Raw genomic sequence first — 23,162 nt, forward strand, 5'->3', positions numbered from 1 at the left:
AAGCAGTTGTGGGCTCTTGTAAGAAGCGGACTATTTTTAAGTCTGCGTCATCAGACATTGTGGAGGGACATGCCCCCAGGGATGTGGTGAAACACGACACTTGCATAATTGTGCATCAGGATGTCCCTTGCCTCAACTGAACTGTACTGAACTGACTTAACTCAACTGCAAATGCCAATAAAAATAGAGAACAAAAGTTGCCCAGATGGGCAGTGGATGTGGATGACGGTGTGTCGGTCCTCGTGATCATTATAGCCCACAGCCGGCAGCCCCCCTGAGGATTTCACAGAGTTGCCCTTTATACTTACTTTGAAACGGAAAACCTAGTAGAGAAGCTGATTATTTCCCTGCTTCCAGCATTGAAGGAATTTGGGTTGGTGGTGGGGGGTGGGGGCAAGAAGATCTACTGGAGCTGTTCATTTACAAATATTGGGAGGCTACAGTATCTCTGATCCTAGAGTCCGGGGAATTAAACACAGAGCAGGGCCGGGCAGGATAAGGGAAGCAGTCTCCCTCCTACAGCGGTTTTGGGAACCTCGGGAGACATGTGCCTGCAAGCTTTGCTCAGTGAGGAGCTGGGCTGGAAGAGCTAGGAAACTGGTCTGGGGGCAGAGAGCTAGAGGTGGTCTTACTGCCCCAGCAAGGTGCCACCAGAGGTGTGATGGCCCGGGCCTGGCCGCGGGTCCAGTCTGGCTGTCTGCACGTGGCACACACGATGGGGGGCCCCGGGCGGGCTGCATGGCAGTGGTCCTCAGTTTATGCTTGTTAAACTCCCCTTAGATGAGGGGCCCTCCTGGCGGCTGAGGGTAGAACTGATCGCACTTTCTGACCATCTCTGTATGGGTGTTTGTTGGCCGCAGCTGAGAAACAGCAGGTAATGGCCTCAGGCCACTGGATAGTTTTACTGCTAGGACAGGCCTCCGCTGTGGGCCGGGCGGTGTTCTGAGAGACCAGTTCGCAGGCCCGCGTTCAGCCAGGCTTGGCGACGGGGCTGGCCCTTGAGGGAAGGACATCACGGGCCGGGGATTTCGCCACACATGCAGATGTCAGAACAGCCCAGACCCATTTGGCCCCCCTCCTGGAGAACGGAGCCATGCTTACCGGCTGGGCACCTGACTTCCATTTCCTTTCCTCCGAGCGGTGACCCGTGGCTGTTGTTCTTTGTCCAGGTATGTACCCTTTAGCTGCGGCAACCCCGGAGGCTGAGAGCAGCCGGAAGCTGACCCACTTGCTGAACGCAGTGACCGACGCTCTGGTCTGGGTGATCGCCGAGAGCGGGATTCCCTCCCAGCAGCAGCCCGTGCGCCTGGCTAACCTCCTGATGCTCCTTTCTCACGTCAGACACGCCAGGTACAATCCCTGGGGGGGGCCGCTCTGCTGGATGGGGGGGGGGGGCGTGCGGGGTGCACGTGCCCTGCGAAGGCCGAAGTGCTTTGGGGAAAGCGTTTGCCAGTTTGAGAGTGATAAGGTAGAATTTTTACCTCTAAAGGAGAATAAACCCTGAAAGGGAACGGGGTGGGGGGGGGGTTCTTCATCAGTGCATGCACCTGTGGCCAAAGGTCAGCATAGTGGGCACTGAATGGAGGTCATGTGCCATCGTATAGGATTTTTATGGCATTCCTCATCTGATTTTTAGTTGCTGGGGTTTGGGCTTGTTTATGGAATTCTAAAAGGGGCCGTTTCTCCCCTCATGTGAATGGCCACCCCTCCTTGCCCCGCCAACCACTCTGAGGTCATTTTCTTGAGGAGGCTAAACTCAGCTTCTCTAGATCAACTCCTGAGGCTAGTGATCTGGGGACGTACACAAAGCCTGCCCCAGGAGTGGGTCCTTTCTTGCGGTAGCATCAGGACGTTAGGACTGAGACCTGAGAGAACCGGGGAGGCCCACAGGTTTTGGCAGGCAGGGCTGTGAGTAGTGTATTCAGGGACCGTCAGTCGTGTGCGCTGATGAAGGGGGCTGGGTGTAGCACGACAGCTCTGTGCTGGGATAGAGATGCTCGGTGCTTGATGGCTCCCAGGATGAGGGTGGCCCTGCCCTGGGGTTGGCAGAGGGGAGTGAGGATGGAAAGTATTTGCTACCCAAGGAGGAGGAAAGTCTGGAGGCTGTGGGGGACAGTATTCACCTCAGGAATTATAACGAGGAGGAGGAAACGAAAATAGCCTCTGCCTTGTTTCCTCCTGAATGATTATTGACACACAACCATTTGCAGAACAGATTCAGTCCACTCTCATTAGTCACAGAGTCTGTATTTCCAAATTTGACTACCTTTTTTTTTTTTTTTAAGATTTTTATTTATTTACTTGGCAGAGAGAGAGCACAAGCAGGGGGAGTGGCAGAGGGAGAGGGAGAAGCAGACTCCCCGCTGAGCAGGGAGCCTGATGTGGGGCTCGATCCCAGGAACCTGAGATCATGACCTGAGCCGAAGGCAGACACTTAACCGACTGAGCCACCAGGTGCCCCACAAATTTGACTACTTATAAAAACTTATTTGTACCCCCTGGATCCATACTTAGTGGCATTTCTGTGGTCCTTCAAGGACAGGCTCAGGGTGGCAAAAAATTTGAGTTGCCACACTTACATTCCCAACTGAGGTCAAGCAAGGGGACACTTGTGTTCTTGTTTCGGCTCTCATACCATAAAGAAATGTCCTTTGTGTGGTCTAGTTAGTGCCATGTTTTGCATTTTTGTGCTTTTTGTTGGCGAGTTCGCTGTCTATAAATGGCCCCCAAGCATAGTGCTGAATAAAGTGCTGTCAGTGTTCCTAAGAGCAAGCAGGCTGTGATGTGCCTTATGGAGAAAATATGCGTGTCGGGTTAGCTTTGTTCATGCGTGAGCTGCGCTAACATTGGCTGTGAGTTAAATGTTAATGAAGCAACAATTTATGTTAAATAAGGTGTCTTTAAACAAAAACACAGGTACACGAAGGTTATGTATTAACTGGATGATGAAAATGTGACCAGAGCCTCTCGGGAACCTAACCCTGCTTTTCCCCCAGAAGCAACGTATTTGCTAATTCAGTGTTGGCAGCGACTTTGTAGAACACAACTACCGTGCACAATGAGAATTAACTGCACTCTGCCAGGTGCTGTCGGGCCACTGTGGGTGGGTGATGGGACACTAAGGTGCTTGCTTGCCCTTAAGTGTAGATGACCGAAGGAGCCAGACGCAAGAACCCTAGAAGAAATGTCTGGGGCAAGGCCAGGGGGTGGATGGTAGACTGGCTTTATTGGGGAGAGTTGGAGAAGATTTTAGGGTTCCCATGGCTGCCTCCCAGGAAGGACTCTCGGCATCTTTTTGTCCCCATAGTAACAAGGGCATGGAACACCTGCTTAACATGAAATGCAAGAACGTGGTCCCAGTCTACGACCTGCTGCTGGAGATGCTGAATGCACACACGCTTCGCGGGTACAAGTCCTCGCTCACCGGGGCCGAGTGCAGCCCAGCAGAGGAGAGTAAGCACAGGGAGGGCTCCCAGAAGCCCCTGTCTCAGTGATGCCCAGTCCAAGGCGAAGAGGCCACAGAGGAGGTCAGAGGCTGAAGTGTGAACTCCAGTGCAAACCGTGAGCTCCATCCGGGAGTGGGCAGGCTTCACTGTCTTGCTCGTGTGTGGTCCCTCATTTGGTTATGGCAGGCCCAGTCGAGTACCGTCCTTCGCCCGACCTCCCCACTTGCCAGGAGTCAGGGTGAGAAAGCTGCAGTGTTCCTTGTTACCAGGGGGCATGTTCGAATGTGGACTTTACCTTTCACTCGGCCTCATAAGATCTCAGTGTGGTCCCTTTCTTACTTTCCATCTCCCTTCCACCCCTCTGGAAAACATGTTAAAGGTTTGGGAATGAATGGTGGAAATCTGCAGTGGAAGGTTTGTAAAGTAGAGAGGGAAGAGGATGGGGCCCTTATAGGAAGTGGACTAACCTTTATTGTGTAACGTAACCTGCCCTCAGATAGACCTCCGTTTGCTCTCTTCAGGGCCACTTGATGGTAGGATGGAAAACCATGACAACGAACGAACTAGTTTCACACACCTACCTCACAGGCCTGTGAGGACTGAGGTCATGTATCGCTCTTACTGTTGAAGGCCAGAGGGATTGTGATCTGGGGAGCCAGGGGTCAGGCTGGGAGGTGAGCCATGCCCTTCCCCCAGACCTTGCTGCCATCTCCATAGAGGTTCATTCCTCTTGATTTGCATTCATAGAGCCTGCTGATTATTTGGGGGTGCATTTATGTTTGTGATCACTTTTATGGAGGATTGTGGGGATTTAAATCTCTCTGCCCCTTCCTTAAAACTCTCTTGTCCCACAGAGCCCAGCCCAGTGTGTGCTGGAGAAAGGCCCAGCGTTTGCAGGAACGGGTTTCTCCTGTGGGTTTGGGTCACAGCCACGTTGCTTCCCTGGGGCAGCCAGGGAACCAACCGCCACATCAGCCATCCACGGACAGGGATACGTCGGGCTGTATGTGCAAGGCATGCTGTTCCATGGAAAGATGAAGGGCTACTGACACACCTGTGTGTCAGGTTCAGGGCCAGACTGTGTAGACTTGGTGAGCATATCACCTGAGCAAGACCTGGTTTGTGAACCCTACTTAAAAAAAAAAAAAAAAAAAAGATTTAGAGATAGTTATTTATAGCAAGAAAGAATTCTTTTACACCCTCGGGCTCTTTTAAACTATTTTCTTATCAGAACATTTATATGGCGAGCTGGGTGAAATAGAAACTTCGTAGAAGAATATTTGTTCCTATTCCAAGTGGAACATAAATAGGACAAGATGATAAAGCACCTCTGGAATTACAATTTTAACTCACTTTTAAAAAATTGAAATCTTCAGGAATATAGTGAATGCATTAAATGAGTTACATCTATACCTTGGCAGTGAGCAGTTAAACAATCATGTCTGATTTTTGTGATGATGATTTAAAAAATTACCTTGTGATAGATTAAACTCATTCTCTTTTAGAAAATGGGTTTACTTTGGCTAGCACGTTCGGTATTTACTAAGTCATCAGGAAGATTAAATTGGATGGTTTCTGCTAGGGAGTCCTTGAATAATTCTTAATTTTGATATTGGTGCAGTTTTACTGAAGGTTGAGCGGAGCCATTTCGGAAACACTCAGACACAGACCTGGAGAGCACACGTTGTCTGTATTCTGAGGTGGTCAGAAATCATTCCTAGTGGCTCAGTGTGGCGGCCTAGGTGAGATTCGGTGCAGAACACAGGAGTTGTATTTTACAGGAACCAGGGAACATCCAGAAGGTCAATTTCCTTTCTTTCTGGCCAGTCTAGAGCCCGTCCCCCCGCCCCAAACAGAAGATACAAGGCTGGAGAACAGGAAGTGGGAGGCAAAGGAGGCAGTCTTGACCAATTATTTGCTGATGAAATTCTCTTCACTGTACTTAGAAAGGAGACTACCGGAGTAAAAAACAAAACCAGAATGAAGTCTAAGCCATTGCTACAGTAGAATGTAGTGACTGGCAGTATTTTAGGTTAGATTTTGATGTCCGAGGTAGAAACCAGAGTGGTCTCAGGTGTCGAAGCAGCTTTCTGTGCCAAATCTCGTGCTTGCCTGGATTGTGAGCTTGTGAACTCTTCCAGGGCCCAGTGCTCGTTTCCTAGTTATTCCTGCATGCTTCTTGAGGCTGCTTGCTTCCCTGCATTTGGACTTACCCCACGAGGGGGCTGTAATACATTTCTTCTTGGCTCAGACTGCCATAGGGGTATGCTGGGGGCCGGGGGGCGGGATAGAGGTTAGTCCAGCCCCGGGGCACCTCCTTGGGGCAAGGCTGTCTCTTAGAACTGGGGTCTGGGCCGAGTGGGCAGTTGAGATAACATGGTTGGTCTGTAGCTACAAGGTGTTCTTCCTTTTGTTTTGAATATTCTAGGGCCCTTTCCCCCTCGCAGATCGGAGTGTTTTGAATCTCTGGGCCCATCTGTTCCAAACGTGTCCTCTAAAGCTGACACCAATGTGTAGTCAGTCTGCTGTTTTTTTTTAAGATTTTATTCATTTATTTGACACAGAGAGACAGCGAGAGAGGGAACACAAGCAGGGGGAGTGGGAGAGGGAGAAGCAGGCCTCCCGCCAAGCAGGGAGCCCAATAAGGGGCTCGATCCCAGGACCCTGGGATCATGACCTGAGCCGAAGGCAGACGCTTAACGACTGAGCCACCCAGGCGCCCCAGTCTGCTGTTTTTATATGTTTTTCGTAAACCCTCAATATCCATTTTAAAGATTGTTTCTCGGGCGCCTGGGTGGCTCAGTTGGTTAAGCGACTGCCTTCAGCTCAGGTCATGATCCTGGAGTCCCAGGATCGAGTCCCGCATCAGGCTCCCTGCCCGGCAGGGAGTCTGCTTCTCCCTCTAACCCTCCTCCCTCTCATGCTCTCTGTCTCTCATTCTCTTCTCTCTCAAATAAATAAATAAAAATAAAATCTTAAAAAAAAAAAATTGTTTCTCTTTAACAGTGCTTTCTTTTAAATGTGTGCTTTTTGGGGGGTATCCACACCCCATCCAAGTGATCTATGGACAACTTAGAATTCTGCCATAGCTTAGCAAGGACTTCATTGTTTTCAAGATCAGTTTTTAAAAGGAATGAACTAGGGGAAATAGGACCTACCAACTATAAACAGGAAATAGTTTGAGTAGGGGGGGACCCCACCCAACTACATTTTATGTATTATGGAAAAGTGAGCTTTAGCTTTGCTTCAGACTCGTGTGGCAAGATTCCTTTCCTCCATTTTGATCTGCAAGTTACTGTTTAATGTGAGAAACTTATTTGTGGGAGATAAATGAGATTTGGGCTTAATTCCAAAAACATGAGTGTCTCATATGGGATCGTGTGGACACATCTTAATGAAATAATTAACACGGAATATTCTTAACACAGAGAACATTAGAACAGAGTATGCACTCGGATTCTTGGGAGGGTGTTGGCAATCCCTGAAGAGGACCGGTGTAGGCGAGCCTGGGGTGTTCTAACTGCACCCTCTCCCCTCCCCCCAGCCCCTCTGTGTGGCCTCAGGCCTGTCCCTTGCACACTGTCCCCTGGGACCAACTACAGAGGATTTGACCCTAAAATAATTTTGAAGAGATTTTTCTTAAAAAATTGAGGTGGGAACTTAAATCTGGAGGGTCTTAACTGTATTAAAAACAAAACAAGGCAAAAATCAACACAAGCTCTGCAGTGAGATAGTCTCTACCTGCATTATTTCACCTGCCAACTCGGCTAGCAGGGCAATTATTCTAGATTTCAGTAAAAATAAATCAGTTACCAATTCTTGGCAGAGCTACTTATATATTCATATATATAAGCTAGGTTGAAGCAATTCTAGAATTTTCCTGGTGGTTATTTAAATCTGCTAAGGAGCTTGCACATTCAGACAGCTTTTCAAATCCAAGGTGAACCTTCAGCGTCGAAGTCTATTTTGAAACAAAACTTTTTTTTTAATTAAATAAGATTTGACACATTTCTTTAAGCTGCTAGAAACCTTTTAGAAAACATAATAAAGACTATGTGAGGGAAATGATAAAAATACATCATTTAGCACCTAAAAATAATATCTGTGGAACACTTACCGTGTGCCAGACACAGTTCTCAAGGCCTCATACTTTCACATTTAATAATAATTACTGCGATCCTAATTTTCTGGTTGTGGAAACTAGAGAGTATAAGCAAACTAGCCCAGGGTCCCACAGGGAAGCGAGTGACAGAGCTGAGCAGAGGCTTAAGTTCCAGTGCTGAAGGTGATCATGCAGCTTAGTTTAACACAACACTAAAAAGATACTATTTTTTAAAAGATTTTATTTATTTATTGGACAGAGCATGAGTAGGGGGAACTGCAGGCAGAGGGAGAGGAAGAAGCAGGCCCCTCACTGAGCAGGGAGCCCGTTGTGGGGCTCAATCCCAGGACCCTGGGATCATGACCTGAGCTGAAGGCAGATGCTTAACCAACTGAGTCACCCAGGTGCCCCTAAAAAGATGTTTTTCGACCACAGAATACACGCATCAATTGCAATCTGACACGCACGGCCTTTCTGGCTTAAGTGGGGTCCCTCCCAATTTCCACAACACTGTAGATTCAGTGACAGCTTGTAAACCTGACGCAGAAGTTCAGTCTCATCTCGTATACATGTGTAAATTAAAGCCCAGAGGGGGAAACTGACCTGCTCAAGGTCATAAAACTACTTCTGGCCAAAGTCGGACAGGAAGTTAGGTCTTCTGCCGCCTGGCTGCTGTAGGACTTGCCTCCCTGAGTCTGCTGCTGGAGCTGAGTCTCAGTGCCTAACAGACATTCAAGTTACGGTTGCCTTCTGCTGACCGTGTAGAGCCTATCTTTTCAGCTGAGATGGGGGTCTGCATGAAATGTTATAGAACAGGCGGAAAAAACAGTGAGATCGTTCCTGTCCTCCCATCCTGGGCTCATAAGCTAGGGAGTGGCACCCTGGTCGTCTTCTATCTGCTGTTGCTTTTCCCAAATGTGTGGAAGTGGAGTACGTTCCTTGGAAACTTCCCCGTGTAAAATGCTCACACCTTTTAGGTAGATGGTTCCCTGTGGAGTTTGATATACAATAGTGTGAAACACATGCCCTTGATTCTTTATAGCTCTCAAAGTTGCTGGAATTTCGGCTCCAGTGGCAGCTCGAAGATGTGCATTGTCTGTGATATGTGATCTTCTAACCCTTCTGTTGTTTTGGAGTCAAGGATCCTTTTTTTTTTTTTTTGAGTTCCAAGGATCATATTCACTTGTGAGGCCAGTGGGTGTTAGGTGCTGGGGGGTTTCCTTTATGGGAAGGGCAACGGTTGGCTAACTCTAGCCCACAGCAGCTCCTGCTAACTGCAATCTTCGCTGCTATGTTTGTGCTTCTGTGTTGGGTGTCTCACTGCCACGGCTCGTGGTTCTGTAAGTGATGATTCAGTGGTCCTGTGTACCTCAGAGCCTGCTGGCGGCTCTACCTTGTTTTTTCAGGTGAATGCTTTGTACCACTAAGCAGGCTTGTGCATTTGGGTCTTTACAAATGAATGTTTGCTGTTGTGCGAAAGCAGGTTTTGAGGTCTGCTTTCCATCCCTCCAGGTACTGCTTTTCCTCTGCTGTGTCCTCTTAATATTTATGGAACTGTTGTGGAGAGAAGTTTAATGTGACGTAAGCGAAATAAAGTGTTTTTCATAACTGTGGTTTAAAAAATGTATTTGTTGGGAATATAAGAACTTGCAATAACTAGGCTAAGTAGTCAGTGTTCCCATTATATTCTGAATTCTATTCTATTTTAGGTATGCAGCACCCTTTTAAGAATTTGATGAAAACCATGAACACTCTTCCTGGAAAAAGGTACATAAACACAAATGCTTGCCTATAATTCAAGAGGGTTAGGAGGGTTAGGAATCTCGGTCTTAAGCTGTCAAACCTTTTTTTTTTATTTAAGATTTTATTTGAGAGCGTGTGTGAGCAGGGGGAGGGGCAGAGGGAGGGAGAATCACAAGCAGGCTCTGCACTCAGTGTGGAGCCTGACATGGGCTTGATCCCATGACCCTGGGATCATGACCTGAGCCAAAATCAAGAGTTGGACGCTTAACTGACTGAGCCACGCAGGTGCCCCAGAGTTTTTGAGCAGTAGCAATTTAATCTTTGGTCAGCTAATCTCATGCTTGTGGACTGATGACCACAGGCACTGTGTGTTCAAGTAAAACGCAGCCCACACATGTCAAAGTCCTGGTATGCAGTACGTCAATTATATGAGTAGATTTTCTGTAATTACCTCATCTAAGTCAGTATGAAACCCCACTAGGGATGGGGAGAAAAGTCATTCATTCATAATGAAGTGATCTGAATGTCAGGAGTTGTTTGAAAATTTCCCTCGCGTGTGAGAAATAGAAGATGCAAAACCTCTTAAAGGTGTAAAACATTATCTCATAACAAGTGTCTGGGAATACACTGAGCTTTGAGTGAAGAAAGGCTTGCTGGGGATAAGTATATACTCCAGGCTTCTGGATCCTACCCTTAAGACTCAAAGACCTTTATCCTGAGAATAGATGTGCGCAGTTAGGCTTTGAAATGCAGACATTTTCCTTGTCACTGCAACTTTGACTTGCCCCAGAGTTGAAGGTTTCCAGAACCGTCAGTCCAAAGAGGAGGAGGTAGGGATTCTGCCTTTTGCCTCTGGCAGAACTGGGGCAAGAACCCTCTAACCAACTCAGTGGCTTAGAGAAACAGTTGGGGTGACATTTTTCACTTAAATGTGGCTCTGGGATTTTTGTTAATCCATGAGAAGAAATGAATTATTTTAAAGCATCAGAAGACTTTTTTTAAACTGCAAAGTACCATTTTTCTCCCTATCAATCACTTTCATCAATTTGGTAAAATGAAGACGGATTCCCTTCCACTGGTACCATTACATCAAGCTGCTTATGAACTGCACACGTCCTGGGGCTGTCTGACCTACAGAAGGGGCCGCTGGCACTGGGAGTCTGGTCTTCATCTACTGCCAAGCCTCCCTGGCTTCCCCTAAGGTTTGTGCTTGGCAGAGCAAGAGAGGGAGCACTGAGGTGGTGGTTAGGACAGTGGTGTCTCCCAAGTGTCAAGAGATGCAGGTTAGGGGCGCCTGGGTGGCTCAGTCATTAAGCGTCTGCCTTCGGCTCAGGTCATGATCCCAGGGTCCTGGGATCGAGTCCCGCATCGGGCTCCCTGCTCCGCGGGGAGTCTGCTTCTATCTGCCTCTCTGCCTTCTTGTGCTCTCTTCTCTGTCAAATAAATAAGTAAAATCAACAACAACAACAAAAAGATGCAGGTTAGGAGCAGTTAACTCAGGAACTGGTTCAGTGACTTCTAATCACACTCTTTGTTTTAGTGGGAAATAGTGGTACTGTTCTGTGGTAGATTATGTATGACATTTAATTTGTAATATAATCCAGTACAACACGAGTATGGGTATTTTTGTTTTAATGAGAAATATTTGAGTTGTACATACCACAAATAGCTTCAAGTTTCTGTAACAAACCCCCATGGCCAAACAGCTAAACAATACCTGAAGCAGGACTTTAAAGGTGAAAAGTCTTATAAAATTAACTTACAAAAACCTCCCTATCAAGTAGTTTGGCATTTACTGTACATTAGTCAAAAGCTCAAGCTAAAATCGGATGTTTTTTTAAAAAAATCGAAGTTTACATTCATACAGATTCGGCATTGTTAAAAAATATGCACAAATAACCACATCCATGCAATATAATTTCTTTAAAAATTTAAAGCAATATAAAAGAGCAGACCTAAGTACAGAACAGAACATTTTGGTTTATAACTTGCAGCTCAAGATTGCTAGCTGATTGGAGTAAAATTAATTCTAAACATTTTAAATATGATTGTTTCAGTCAATCAGCTAAGGGTGCATGTGAGTGTCTGAACCATTTCTAAGATGGAATCTGCTTGTTTCCGTAACATGTGATGAACGCCAATGTTCAGTGAGCACGTTAGCTACATCTGAAGAGTGTCTTACAAATAAATCAGAATTCACAGAGTGCTCGGCTCTTCAGGAAACGGCAGTTTCCGAGGCCCCGAGACCAATCAACGGGCTTTGCCAAACGGCCCAGGCTCCCTGCCCCCCAGGGAGGAACAGCCTTTGGAAGCGGGGCCCAGGGTGCTGAGAGAGAGCGCCCTCTCTGGCCGAGTCTGGAGCTGCAGGGGTCTGCAGCAGGTGGCGTCGTCGGCAGCAGGTCCCTGGGCCAGGCCAACGCTCAGGGTCACTCACCGACCGGTCTGGGGCCCCGAGGCGGGCACCCGCGGGAGCGGGCTGGTGGTGCGGTGCCGCAGGCCAGGCGGGGCCTCTAGGTGGGAGGGGGCCCGTTGGTGTACCTCAGCATGGGGTAGAAGGACCTGGCGAAGTTGTTGGCCTGAGTGCAGCGATAGTCCTCTTCGGACGAGGGCAGCAAGCAGGCCAGCAGCAACAGTAGCAGCAGGAGCACCTGCAGGGGCAGCGCGGCCCTGACCACCCGCGACACGAACGAGCGCCGCGGCCGGGAGCTGCCAACAGACGGGGTGGAGAGCTGAGCGCAAGGTGCTGGGCCCCCCCCCCCCCGCTTGTGTCAAGTGAGACCCTCCCCCCCAAGGAGCCGAGATTACGGCGGGGCCCACGACAAAGGTTCGGTCCTGGGAGAGCAACCCAGCCCTTTCCAGACCAAAGAAAGCAAGTAAAGTGGGTTTTGTACAAAGACCTAGAGCACGGGATGGGCAAGACTGCTGAGGTGCATGTGGGCAACAGGGGACTCGCTGTGGTGACTGCAGGGCCCCCTTACCTGCTGTCCAGCTTTTTCTTGTCTGCTGTTGTTCTGTCTGCCCCGAACTGCTGGGTACAAAAGAATGCAGTTTAGTAACTGAAGACTGGGAGTCTGGGCCAGGATAAAACATCCTTCCTTCTTAAATAGGTCATCTTCCCGCCAAGGTTGGAGCCCAGAGTAATGCGTGTGAGATTATACTCCATGAGGCCAGCAATACTGGCCGTTTCACGTTCCCGTTTGTTGATCGGTTGTTAATGGAGAAATCGGGGAGTCCCTTTAACGATACTGTAAGGGCTCCCCTCTTTCACAACCTACTCCAGTTCCGGTGACGAGCAGCTGATACGACAGCCTTTCTGTTGGGTCAGTTTTCTTTAATCTTTGGCATCAGCCTCTCCCCTGGCCAGCAGGTGGAAGCGGATCTGTGCTGTCGTGAATTGGGGGCTGGGGCCGTGGGAGGCTCCAGTTCCTGTCCCCTGGGTAACTTGGAAAAATCACCAGCACAGTGCTCAGGGCACAAAGGGGCTCTCACCTTTGCTTGAGGACCTGGCACGGATGCTGCTGGCGGCTGGGCTCCGGCGTCCACCTCGTCCAAGCTGGGCAGAGATGGGTCTGGGTTCTGAAATCCACACCCCAAAGGTTCAGTTCAGGGAAACAGAAGGTCTCAAGAGCACAAAAACATGCTTCGTGCAGATTCCTCACTGCTCCACTCACCCCTTCCCCCAGCTCAAATCTTTCCGGAAGAGGGGAGCTCTTCTATTCTTCTCACTCCCCACCTTAACAGGGACTCTTCCAGACAAAAAGGCATGCGGCAGGCAAGGCCAGGCCAACCCTGCCATTAACACGCACAGCATGCACTAGGGGAGACGGAGTCTAGCTGCAGCGAGCCGGACAGGATCAGTGGGCCGTGAGCCCCAGATGTGCAGATGTGATCACGTGGCCATCAACATGCTAGAGCCGAAATGTAACTCCAGCATGGACGGGGCAGGCCTGCTGGAAGTTGGCTGGAAGCTACGGGTTGGGTTTGTTGGGAGTTGGATCACGTTTTAAAGAAAGTAGAAAAAGGAGAGAGTGGTCAGAAGACGGCGACCAGGGCAGTAAAGAGGACGCTCAAGTCTGTTCGGCATGAAGGCAAGTCAGAAATGACAGAGGAATTAGGCCGGTTTTTCACACGCCAGCCACGTGAACATGTAGGCGCTACAGTGCTGTCTTCCCCTTGCAAACGACACAACGGCGTCAAAGAGCCTGTGTAACTTTTTAAGGCCGCACAGCTAGGAAGGGGCAGGACTTGAGACTCTGCTCAACGAAGTGCTTGCGTCCTGCCCCCTCCCCCCCGCCCCCAGCAAGGCTGCCACGCTGCCTTCCTATTCGTCTCTAATAAGACATCTTTCGATTTAGAAGCCACAAGTTGACTCACCTGGCATCCCTGCAAGGATATTAAGTCTTGGGACACTTGCTCAAGTAACTGTTTGAGTTTCTTCTCAATAACATGTACCTTCTCTTCAGCCTCAATATAGTCTTCTCTGTGCCCCTTAACAAGGAGACTGTCTGAAATCTCTTGTAAGGTGTTTACTTGAGGTTGACGTTCCGTGAGCTCTTTTTCCAGTTGCTAAAAATAAAAAAAAGTGTGAGAACTAGCTGCTTCGTGTGGCCAGAAGTGGCTTTCTTAGTGCCAGGAAAGCTCAGGGATGGGGGTTGCCTCCAGAACCTTCTACTGCTTCTATGTGCCTGTGTGTGTGTCCTGAAGCCCAGCATCTCATTTAGGCAGCAGGTAGGTTATACCCTGCCTGTTTTCCATTCCTTCTCATTCTGAGGACAATTGGATGGAAGAGTTAGAGGAAAGAAGTGAGGGAAAGACTAGATCTTTGTCCACCGCAGGAGGAAGTCAAGGAAAAATCCAAACTGGGTAAGTTGGGAAACAGTAGTTTAAGAAATAAAGGCACACGTCTGTGAAATCAGCCTGAATTGTCGATTACCTTGCTTGCTGTCTGATAGGGTAGGCATTAGACAACATGGGGCTATTTATTTTTTTTAAAGATTTTATTCATTTGACATAGAGAGACACAGCAAGAGAGGGAACACAAGCAGGGGGAGTGGGAGAGGGAGAAGCAGCCTTCCCGCGGAGCAGGGAGCCAGATGCGGGGCTCGATCCCAGGACCCTGAGATCATGACCTGAGCTGAAGGCAGACCCTTAATGACTGAGCCACCCAGGCGCCCCAACATGGGGCTATTTAATTTAAAACTAAAAATTCAGTTTGTCACAAGAGCCACTTTGCCATGCTCAACAGCCACCCGGCCCATAGTTATCATACGGGGCAGCACAGATATGGAGCATTTCCTTCACTGCAGAAAGTTTGTTGGGGAGCGCTGCTCTTGAGAGTGGGGCTTTGCAAAGATTTTAGTGTATAAGAAGGTTTTTAAAATAATGACCAGTACTTTAAATTTATTTATAACTGAACCACATACAAATTTATGGGTAAGAATGTCACCTGGTTAGTTAGTGAAATAAATATAGAAAAACACCACTACCCTCCAAGAAATAAAGACTTTGCTATAGTGGATTTAGAAAACTCCTACAGCTCATTGTGTCTGTGGAGTAATTGAGCATATTCCCCCCCGCCCCCCCATGAGTCCTATTCCAAAAGGAGAAAACACTTCCAATCAAATGGCTTTAAGGGTCTCAGGATATTGCTAAACACCTAGGTCCCCAATTCCCGACAGTCTTAAAAGACTTCCTGCTTTTGGCCATGGCTCTTCCTCCCTGCAGGTCATCTTGCTAAACAACTACAAGGGGATGCTCAGTAGATACAACCTGAACGTGAGATGCCACACCCGCATCGTTCCCAGGAACACGAGGTGAGGCTACCTGAGTATGCACCTGACAGAGGGCAGGGGCAGCGCAGAACCCCTTAGGAAGAAACTTACCATCAGCTCTTCCTGACATTCCAGGAGAACCTGGGGGTCTGCCTCTGGGTCCGGGACCTGAGCCTTCTGCCTCCGGCTCTCAGCACTCGCTAACCACAGTAACAGATCTTGACTCAACTGGTGGAAGTCCTTTAAAAAAAAACACATACACACATCATAGCATTGCCTTTTCTGTAAAGGAAGGTGTGCTGAGAAGCAGCTTGCTGGCTTAGGCCTACTCAGTATTTGCTTCTCTTGTCTTTGTCCAGCAAATATAAGGGCCAGATTTAAATGAAATGCCAGGGCCCCAAAACAAGGCGAAGGGAAAGCAGGAAAGAGGGCACGGCTGGCACAGTCCCAGGAGGCACGATGAATTTTGTCAAGTGGAAGTGCTAGCAGAAAGGCAGGGCTTCAGAATGCTCCTGCCCCCGCTATTACGTAGAAAGACCACACAAATTATGACAAATCTGCGGGATTCAGTGGAAAGGGAGACACCCCAACAGGGCAGGCTGTGGCCCAGGGACAGGGCTGCATGGGAGCTTGCTGGTGGGCTTGTGTTCCCAAAGATGGGGTCAGAGCTAACACGGGATGAGCATTTACCACCTGTCAAGTGCTGGGCTAAGATTATATGAATTTAGTCCTCAAAAGCAGCTCATGAGGTAAAGACTAGAATTACTCCCATTTTTCAGATGAGGGAAACAAAACAAAGGTCTAGCAGGCACAGTGATTTGCCCGAAGTCACACAGCTACTAAAGCTCTAGAGTTGGGTTAAACCGCTCCTTGCGCTGGGCCAGGTCTCTTAGTCTGCTATAAGGTCCTCCTGGCCAAAGGACAGAGATGGGGCAGGGCGGGGTGGCATTTCCGACCTACTGGAATGCTCGCTGGAACCCTTATGCTAGGAGTGGGCCAGGGTGACAGAACAGGAGACCCAGGGCCAGCAGCAGGTCTCTGGACAGCAGCTGGGCCTTTTGGAAGCAAATGGTAAAGCACATTTCCCTCACACAAGCCGTATTTGTGCCAAAGCAGCCCGACGATAAAAATACCGGCTTCTCCCACCCACGTGGGCCCTGGCTGCGCCCCGGACCGGGCCCTGGTGCCGGCGTACCTGGCACTGCAGGAGGGACCGCCGTAAGCCCTCTCTCCAGCTCTCCACTGCGCCCTGGGCCGCGTCCCAGCGCAGCCCCAGCTGGCCGACTCTACCCTGGAGCTCGCTGGACTCTGCGCTCTCCGTCTGCAGAAATTCCTTGCTGCTCATGTTCACGGAGACCACCAAAGCCTGGTAGGTGTCAAAGGCTTTTAAGATCTCCTACCGCAGAGGAAAAAGATTGCGTTAGGCATTCTGAAAATAGTGATGTGGGGTTCATTTGAACCTCAGCGGGCACGGATCTGCCAAACGCTTCTCTGAGCTGTGGCCACAGAAACAAGTGCGACCTTGCTTGTAACTGGCTGGGCAGCATCAAGTGAGGAGCTGCCTTGCAAGGTCAGGGGCCTTGGCTGGCCAGGCTGGCAGCAGAGTCTGTCTCCTGGCTGGCTGGCTCAACCAGAGCCATGAATAGACCCCCCTGAGCCCTGGTTGGCTTATTTCTGGACCAGACTGAAAGTGTTCCAGATAAAATATACACAGTTAACCCGCATGGGCCCCGAGGTATCACAGGAGTGTTATCCCTTAGGATGAACAGTAATCCCAGATAGAGTAATGCACAAAGGAAATGAAGAGTACCAATGTGAAGACCGCCTGGGTACCCCAAACCGCTGCCCTGGGTCATCTTAGGAGCTCAGGCTCATGCTCAGGGCACCCCCGAAGTGCAGGGCTCACTCAAGCAGCCCCTCTCCCCTGCTCCCTGGCTAGTTCTGGTGCGGTGATGGCTGACTATGTGGGTGACAAATTCTGTGTAACAGAGTAACCACATCAGGCCACAGAATTCATCAGTAGGTGAGCTGGTCCTCCTCCCCATCCTCGACGCTCTACCACCAGCCTGGACAGCACAGTGTGGAAGAGTGTTTTTAGCTGCCTGGCAGTGGCCGCTAGCGCCTCCGTAAGAGTCTAGCCGAGGGGTGCCTGGGTGGCTCAGTTGGTTAAGCGACTGCCTTCGGCTCAGGTCATGATCCTGGAGTCCCGGGATCGAGTCCCGCATCGGGCTCCCTGCTCAGCAGGGAGTCTGCTTCCGCCTCTGACCCTCCTCCCTCTCATGCTCTCTGTCTCTCACTGTCTCTCTCGCAAATAAATAAAATCTTAAGAAAAAAAAAAATTTAAAGAGTCTAGCCGGGTCTTTGAGGTCAGATCTTTCCAGCACAGGGGATCTGAGCCGCACCTCCCCAGTGCTGACTGGGGCTTTGGGATCATGTGCAGATGCTCTTCTGAAAACAGAAATCTACCTCCATGTCCTTGCCAGTGATGGGACAGACTGACTGCTACCATACATGTCTGCAGCTTGCCACCCACACCCCTGACAGATGGGACCTGCTGATCCTGTGGAGCATGCGTCCGCGTGCACCTTCTGAATCCCTCTTCCCTCCAGGCCTCCCCCTCACCTTGAGCCGCCTCACTCGGAGCTCCATTTCCCGGATATCAGAGGGCGGCTCTGCTGTCTTTAACGTTTCTAGCTCTGCTTCCGTTTCTTTCAGCCAAGTGGTGATGTCGCTGATCTCAGAGTTCAGCTGTTGCAAGTTTTGTTTTATTCTGAGTTGATTGTGAAGTTCCTGGGCTTGAATCAGCTCCCATCTGTCAAAGGCACCTGGAATAAAATGTCGCCCATGAAAAGCAGTAGCACCCACAGGTTTCTCTGCCTCCGACTAGTCCAGGGTCAGGGTGAGAACACCTGTAGGGGATGAACCTGGCTGGAGGCTCAGGTGCAGGAGTCCCCACTTCCCCTGGAGTGTGGAATAGCCTGCTTCGCTCGCTCTGGTTCAAGGCCTGTGCCATGACCTGCCCGCAAAGGCTGGAATGAGGTGGGCAGTGGGGTAGGAGACCCAACAGTGTTGCCAACGTGCACCGTGGGCCCAAGTTCAGCATTTTAGTTTATGCTGTTTTTAGGGCACTTTCTTTTTTGGTCCATGAATGATCAAGTCAATGCTATTTGGTTTTTGGGTTAGTTGAGTCATTACTTTTCTAATCACCGAACCTGTCTCACAAGGAGACACCTGACAACTCTGGTCATCATCGTCATGTCTGATCTTTACATACAAGTGACATCATTAAAACATGCACTTCATCCTATGAAGCTCATTCTGTCAATATTTAAAGAATAGTTTTGAAAGTAAACAGCTTAGGAGTTTGTTCATAAATACAAGTTAGCTGATTCTGTTTCTGCTTTTTTAAAAAACTTTTTTTATTTTAAAGTAATCTCTACACCCAACGTGGGATTCGAACTTACAACCCCAAGATCAAGAATTGCATGCTTTACCAACTGAGCCAGCCAGGCGCCCCACAAGTCAGCTGGTTCTAAGATAACACTGGCTGCCGTAGGCTAAGCTTAGCTGTTTGGGCGATTATGGTTTTCTGTTTTTTTGTTTTTTTGTTTTTTCTGAAGGGGAGGAAGGGCTGAGGGAGAGAGAGAACGTGAAGCAGGCTCTTCGCCCAATGCAGAGTCCCACACGGGGCTCCATCTCACGACCCGGAGATCATGACCTGAGCTGAAACCAAGAGTCGGACGCTTACCTGAGCCGCCCAGGTGCCCCTAATTGTTCAATTCTTAATTAATGTTGTTGAGCAATGACTTAAAGTAAATGCTCAGCTAACCCAAAGTACAGACTTCACCTGTCCTGACAACGGCCTAATTTAACTGTACCTGATTGCTGCCCGCTGAGAGCGGCCAGGCCTTCGTCTTCCTGCCGTGAGCTGCCATTCAAGATTCTGGAGCTTTCTTTACCACCATCAGTGTCCGGGGATAACAGCAGCTTTCCCTAGAATGAGCCGATTTTTACGTTACCATTTGTAAAACTTCAAAGGCTGTGTGAAGAGTATCTCAGTTCATAGAAATGAAGATATGGGACCTCTTTCCTTCGAAGGGTAACTTGCTATTAATACGGAGATTCTTTAGCGTACTGGGTGCATTTATAAGCAAGCAGCGCTAACGACAGAAATAAGGGCTTGGTAAAGGCCGGGATGGTGGGGAAGCAGGTGAGATGTCAGGGTTGGAAATAAAATGGCCTAATTTGGGGCTTCCTAACACTTTTCAAATGAACCATGCAGAACAAGTTAAAAATCACTGTTGGTCAGCCGGGCTGTTACTGTGTGCTCACTTGCACATTTGCACAGTGTTTTGCAAAATTCAGTCCTCCCTCCTAGTCACTCACTCTGTAGAGCTGGCTGGCAGATTATCACCAGGAGTTGGAAACACAGAGCACAAATCTGCCTCCAGGGGCCATTCATTACCAAGCATTTATTTTTCACTGCACGTACTGACTCTTCTGTTAGCACAGACCTCATTGGGCTATTATTATCTCAGGCCTTTCCAAAAATAAATGTGTCCTTTTTAGAAAAGCCACGCTTTCTTTGGTTTGTGTCCATACGGCCTACTTGTGTGGAATGCAAAACAAAACAAAACAACCAAAAAACCCTTCATTTCTGGTGACAGGCCTGGTTTCAGACACACAAAAAAGGGTGGAACTTTTGAAACTGGCCAGGTGAGAACACAAGCTTATTCACTGGGAGAGGCCAAACCAGGTGGCCCTGCCTACAAAGCAAAGGTGAGGTGCTGGGGTCCCTCTCCCCCAGACTGTCGGGTCTTATTGTGCATCCAAAGGGACAGATGAAAACTGACAACTGCTTGCTAAGCATGAGGAGGCGTGGCTGAATCGGGCATGAAAGCCCGCTGTCAAAGGATTTGAGTCTGACGCATACAGGCAGAATCTTCTCCATTTATCTAGCAATATTCACTCTTAGACAGAGGGCACTTTGAGGACCAATCCAGTGATGCTCACACTGCGCTGGTCTGTCTAAAAGTTGACTAATAAAAGCGCACCCAGACATTGTAATTTCAACTCGCTTGTCACTAATTCTCTGTACCAGGGATGATCTGGAGCCAACATTAAATCCTGGGCTGGCTGTCCCCGACAGCTGCTTCGACAGAGCATGCCAAGGACTCATGCTGCCTGAGGAAAACACAGTGAAGGAACAGTCACTGTGATAAACAACAACAGCAAACCATATGTGGTAGCAATAGGTAGTAACGGTAACCGTGGCCACGTGTCAGGGCCTTCTTTACACCTTCCTACAAATCAGTCCTAACAACTACATAAAGTAGCTTTATCCTCAGCTGAGGAAGGCTTACAGAGGCAAGGCAAAGGGCTACGGCCCCAGAGCAGTTTATTGGTAGAGTTAGGAGTCAAACCCATGCCTACCACAGCACACAGTCAAATCTTCCTGAATATGAAGTCACAGTGTCCTGAATAGGCTGTGTAGTCGAAAGGTAAATAGAACACAGTTTGGGAGTTCAGGGAGCAGCTCGGGAAAACTGGCGCTTTGCTTCCCCACTACTTGCATGGATGACTGGCTCAACAGTAATAATCACCACCCCGTCATGTCAATATACACAAAGACTGGTCTGGGCCAGAAACCAGTCTGTAACTCCAGTCTGTCTGGCCAGGGTTCTAATGGCGTATAGGCAGCTCAGCAGAGATACTGTCACCATGGGAAATGTCACCAGCTCAAAATACGCCTGGAAAGCAAGCATGTGCAGCATACACCAATATCCCTCTCTCTCTCAAAAATCTCGATTATTACTCATGCACTTGGGTTATATTCTCAGTGCACTCAAGACTTACATAGGCTGGTTTACAAGGGTTGCTGGAATCTGAGGGGATGGTTTGTACATTGCCATCTCCTCCCATCTGTTTGTAGCGAAGCTTGGGGCGGGAAGGGCTGTCAGGAACATGCCACGAGTGGTCCTCAGGAATGGATTTACCTGAAAAAACAAAAACAAAAACAAAAAACCGAGCAAGTGCCAGTCCGTTCTCTCCAGCCAAAGGATTCATATTTAGTTACACAAAAAAGGTCATGGGTAACATGGCATCAGGTTATAGTATAATATGAGTTCTGCAGCTTTCCTTGCAAAGCATGCATGTTTGCAAAATGTCAGTATGTCCCAGAAGGGAATGAAATGAGAATCATGCAACTGAGCAGCACTGTGCCTTCACTAGATGGGTTCACAATGGAGCACAACAAACGTATGATTTTTTTTGCACGACGAGTGGCATTTCGGAGCTGGGGCATCTAGTGGTGGGGACACTGGCAACAAGGCCGGGGCTGGTGGCCAAGAGGACTGAAGGCCTCTCGGAAGTGGGGGAGAGTGAACATCGGGATGGACTTGGGGACCAAAGGGCCGCTCACGGCTCTACCCCACCACTGCACAGGCGGACGGGGCAGCGAACAGAGGTTAGAGCTGCAAGTCAAGAAAGGAAGGTTTCTTTTCCTCTGGCAAGCGCAACAGTACCTTTACCCCCCACCCACCCATCCTCTTCCCAGGAAACAGCATAAGGAAGGAAGGAGGTAGTTCCAAACCAAGCCACCATGAAGAAAGCTTGGCCTATGCCAAAGAACTTCAGTTAGATGGAGGGGAGGGGAGGAATAAAAACTCTAAAAGGCACCATGAAAAATTCCCTTCTGCACAGGCCTCGGGGGGAGGGGAGGGATGGTGTGGAGACTGCTCTTGCGTGGGTGGGGTTTTGTAAGGAGCGCGCAGGTATGGGGAGTACAGCAATGCAAATACACCATGACACAAGGACCAAGGCGCATGGTGTCCACAGAAGGCAGAGGTCAGACAGGACATGGGAGCGAGGTTTAGGATGCAGTGTGCGCCACAGGACGCTGCCATGTTGAGACACATGCATGGGCAGGGGCCTACCAGAAGACGCTTTCAAAGTTTTTGTGGTCATTTTAAGATATGCCTCAGGATTTTCAGGGATTTCTACATCTGAAAAAGAATAATGTCATTTTCCTCACTGCAGGCGTCTGTAGATGAATGCCCAAGTATTACAACAGTAGAAACATTGTCAGCTGGGAGCAGAAAAGTAACTACCCTTTATCTGTTCTCCTAAAAAGCTTTTAAAAAACCAAAAAGAGTTTTCTTCCAGCCAACTCTTTACTGTTTGAAGCAGTAGTGGGAGTGGGGAAGTCCACAGAAAGAATGGAGACGATCTACCGATACTCTGAAAAACTCAACGGAAAAGTTCACTGATGAGCCTCCCGAGCAGCCGGAGCCATCCGGGAATAGCCTTCATGTCCCAAGGTGAATTTCATCTCTTTTTCCCTTTCATTCCGCCTGTGATAGGAGTGAGCCACTCTCAGGTAAGTCAAAGTGGGCAGGACACAACACAAGAAGCCACAGAGGTCTGGGTCAGCCACGAGCTGGACTCTGGGCCATCCAGAGTTGGCCGTGTTGCTAAGGTGCTAAAAAACATAACCACGCGGGTCGATGTCAAGGGCTTTGGAGACTGGGGCCGTTACCTGACAGTGCACTGTAGTATGGGCCTTCCTCGTCATCTTCGTGAGAGGAGGAGCCCCCCACGTCCCCTGTGTGATCCCACTCCAGAGGGATGGAGTCCACGCTGACAGGGGTCTCGCAGCCAGACCGCTCGGGCCCCGGCGCCGGGGGCACCAGATGACAGAGGGACTGAGGACACGAGGGCTCCTCGCTCTCTCTCCTTTTACGCCAGGAGTCGGCCTGGATCTCTCTGGGGTCCTCCATGTCCGTTTCATTCTCCGAGGCCTCTTTTTCTTCTTCCAAGCCCTAAAGCGGGGATGTCCGGTTTTCAGAATGAACCAGATTACAGGCTGTTGCGGTGTGAGGAGGCCGGGGGCCTGTCTGTCTAGCAGCGCCTGGGAATGGCCACCACCGGCATTTCTGCGGCGGCTTTCAAAAAAGAATTGGGTTCCCAGGGATTTGTTTGTGATTATTCTAATTTAGACACTCCAGTGTGGGCCTCGGAACCTGTAGTTTTCCTCGGAAAAATCTGAAATTTAGTGATCTAATTCAAACAGCTTTAGCTAGAAAATAAGAAATGGTGGCC

The 23,162-nt window shown here is 49.1% G+C and overlaps 2 protein-coding genes across 16 annotated transcripts in view; one reads left to right on the forward strand and one right to left on the reverse strand.

Moving 5' to 3' along the window:
- Positions 1-23,162, forward strand: part of ESR2 (estrogen receptor 2) — a 105,112-nt gene that overhangs the window by 64,077 nt on the left and 17,873 nt on the right. The window contains exons 8-12 of one of the 6 annotated variants that reach the window (XR_004677035.1): positions 1,170-1,350; positions 3,308-3,527; positions 9,061-9,129; positions 9,258-9,315; positions 12,399-12,648. Coding sequence is in view for 3 of the 6 variants with exons in the window: in XM_034992817.1 (XP_034848708.1) it covers positions 1,170-1,350; positions 3,308-3,453; positions 9,258-9,315 (385 nt within the window). In the remaining 3 variants the exon portion in view is untranslated. Of the gene's footprint in view, positions 1-1,169; positions 1,351-3,307; positions 4,121-9,060; positions 9,157-9,257; positions 9,336-12,398; positions 12,649-23,162 lie in introns of those variants that run through there. The other 5 variants (XR_004677036.1, XR_004677034.1, XM_034992817.1 and 2 more) reach the window with 5 other exon arrangements.
- Positions 10,907-23,162, reverse strand: part of SYNE2 (spectrin repeat containing nuclear envelope protein 2) — a 325,741-nt gene continuing 313,485 nt past the window's right edge. For 9 of the 10 annotated variants that reach the window (XM_034992810.1, XM_034992812.1, XM_034992813.1 and 6 more), the window contains 11 exons: positions 22,600-22,882; positions 21,998-22,066; positions 20,919-21,058; positions 18,941-19,055; positions 17,685-17,887; positions 16,258-16,458; positions 15,174-15,302; positions 13,666-13,857; positions 12,781-12,867; positions 12,270-12,319; positions 10,907-11,997 (listed from right to left, as the gene is read on the reverse strand). In XM_034992810.1, coding sequence (XP_034848701.1) covers positions 11,802-11,997; positions 12,270-12,319; positions 12,781-12,867; positions 13,666-13,857; positions 15,174-15,302; positions 16,258-16,458; positions 17,685-17,887; positions 18,941-19,055; positions 20,919-21,058; positions 21,998-22,066; positions 22,600-22,882 — 1,665 coding nt within the window. In that variant the 3' untranslated portion in view covers positions 10,907-11,801. The remainder of the gene's footprint in view (positions 11,998-12,269; positions 12,320-12,780; positions 12,868-13,665; positions 13,858-15,173; positions 15,303-16,257; positions 16,459-17,684; positions 17,888-18,940; positions 19,056-20,918; positions 21,059-21,997; positions 22,067-22,599; positions 22,883-23,162) is intronic. The other variant, XM_034992809.1, reaches the window with a different exon arrangement.

Source organism: Mirounga leonina, unplaced genomic scaffold, assembly GCF_011800145.1.
Source record: "Mirounga leonina isolate KUSES-001 unplaced genomic scaffold, KU_Mleo_1.0 Mir_82, whole genome shotgun sequence".
Lineage (NCBI taxonomy): Eukaryota > Metazoa > Chordata > Mammalia > Carnivora > Phocidae > Mirounga > Mirounga leonina.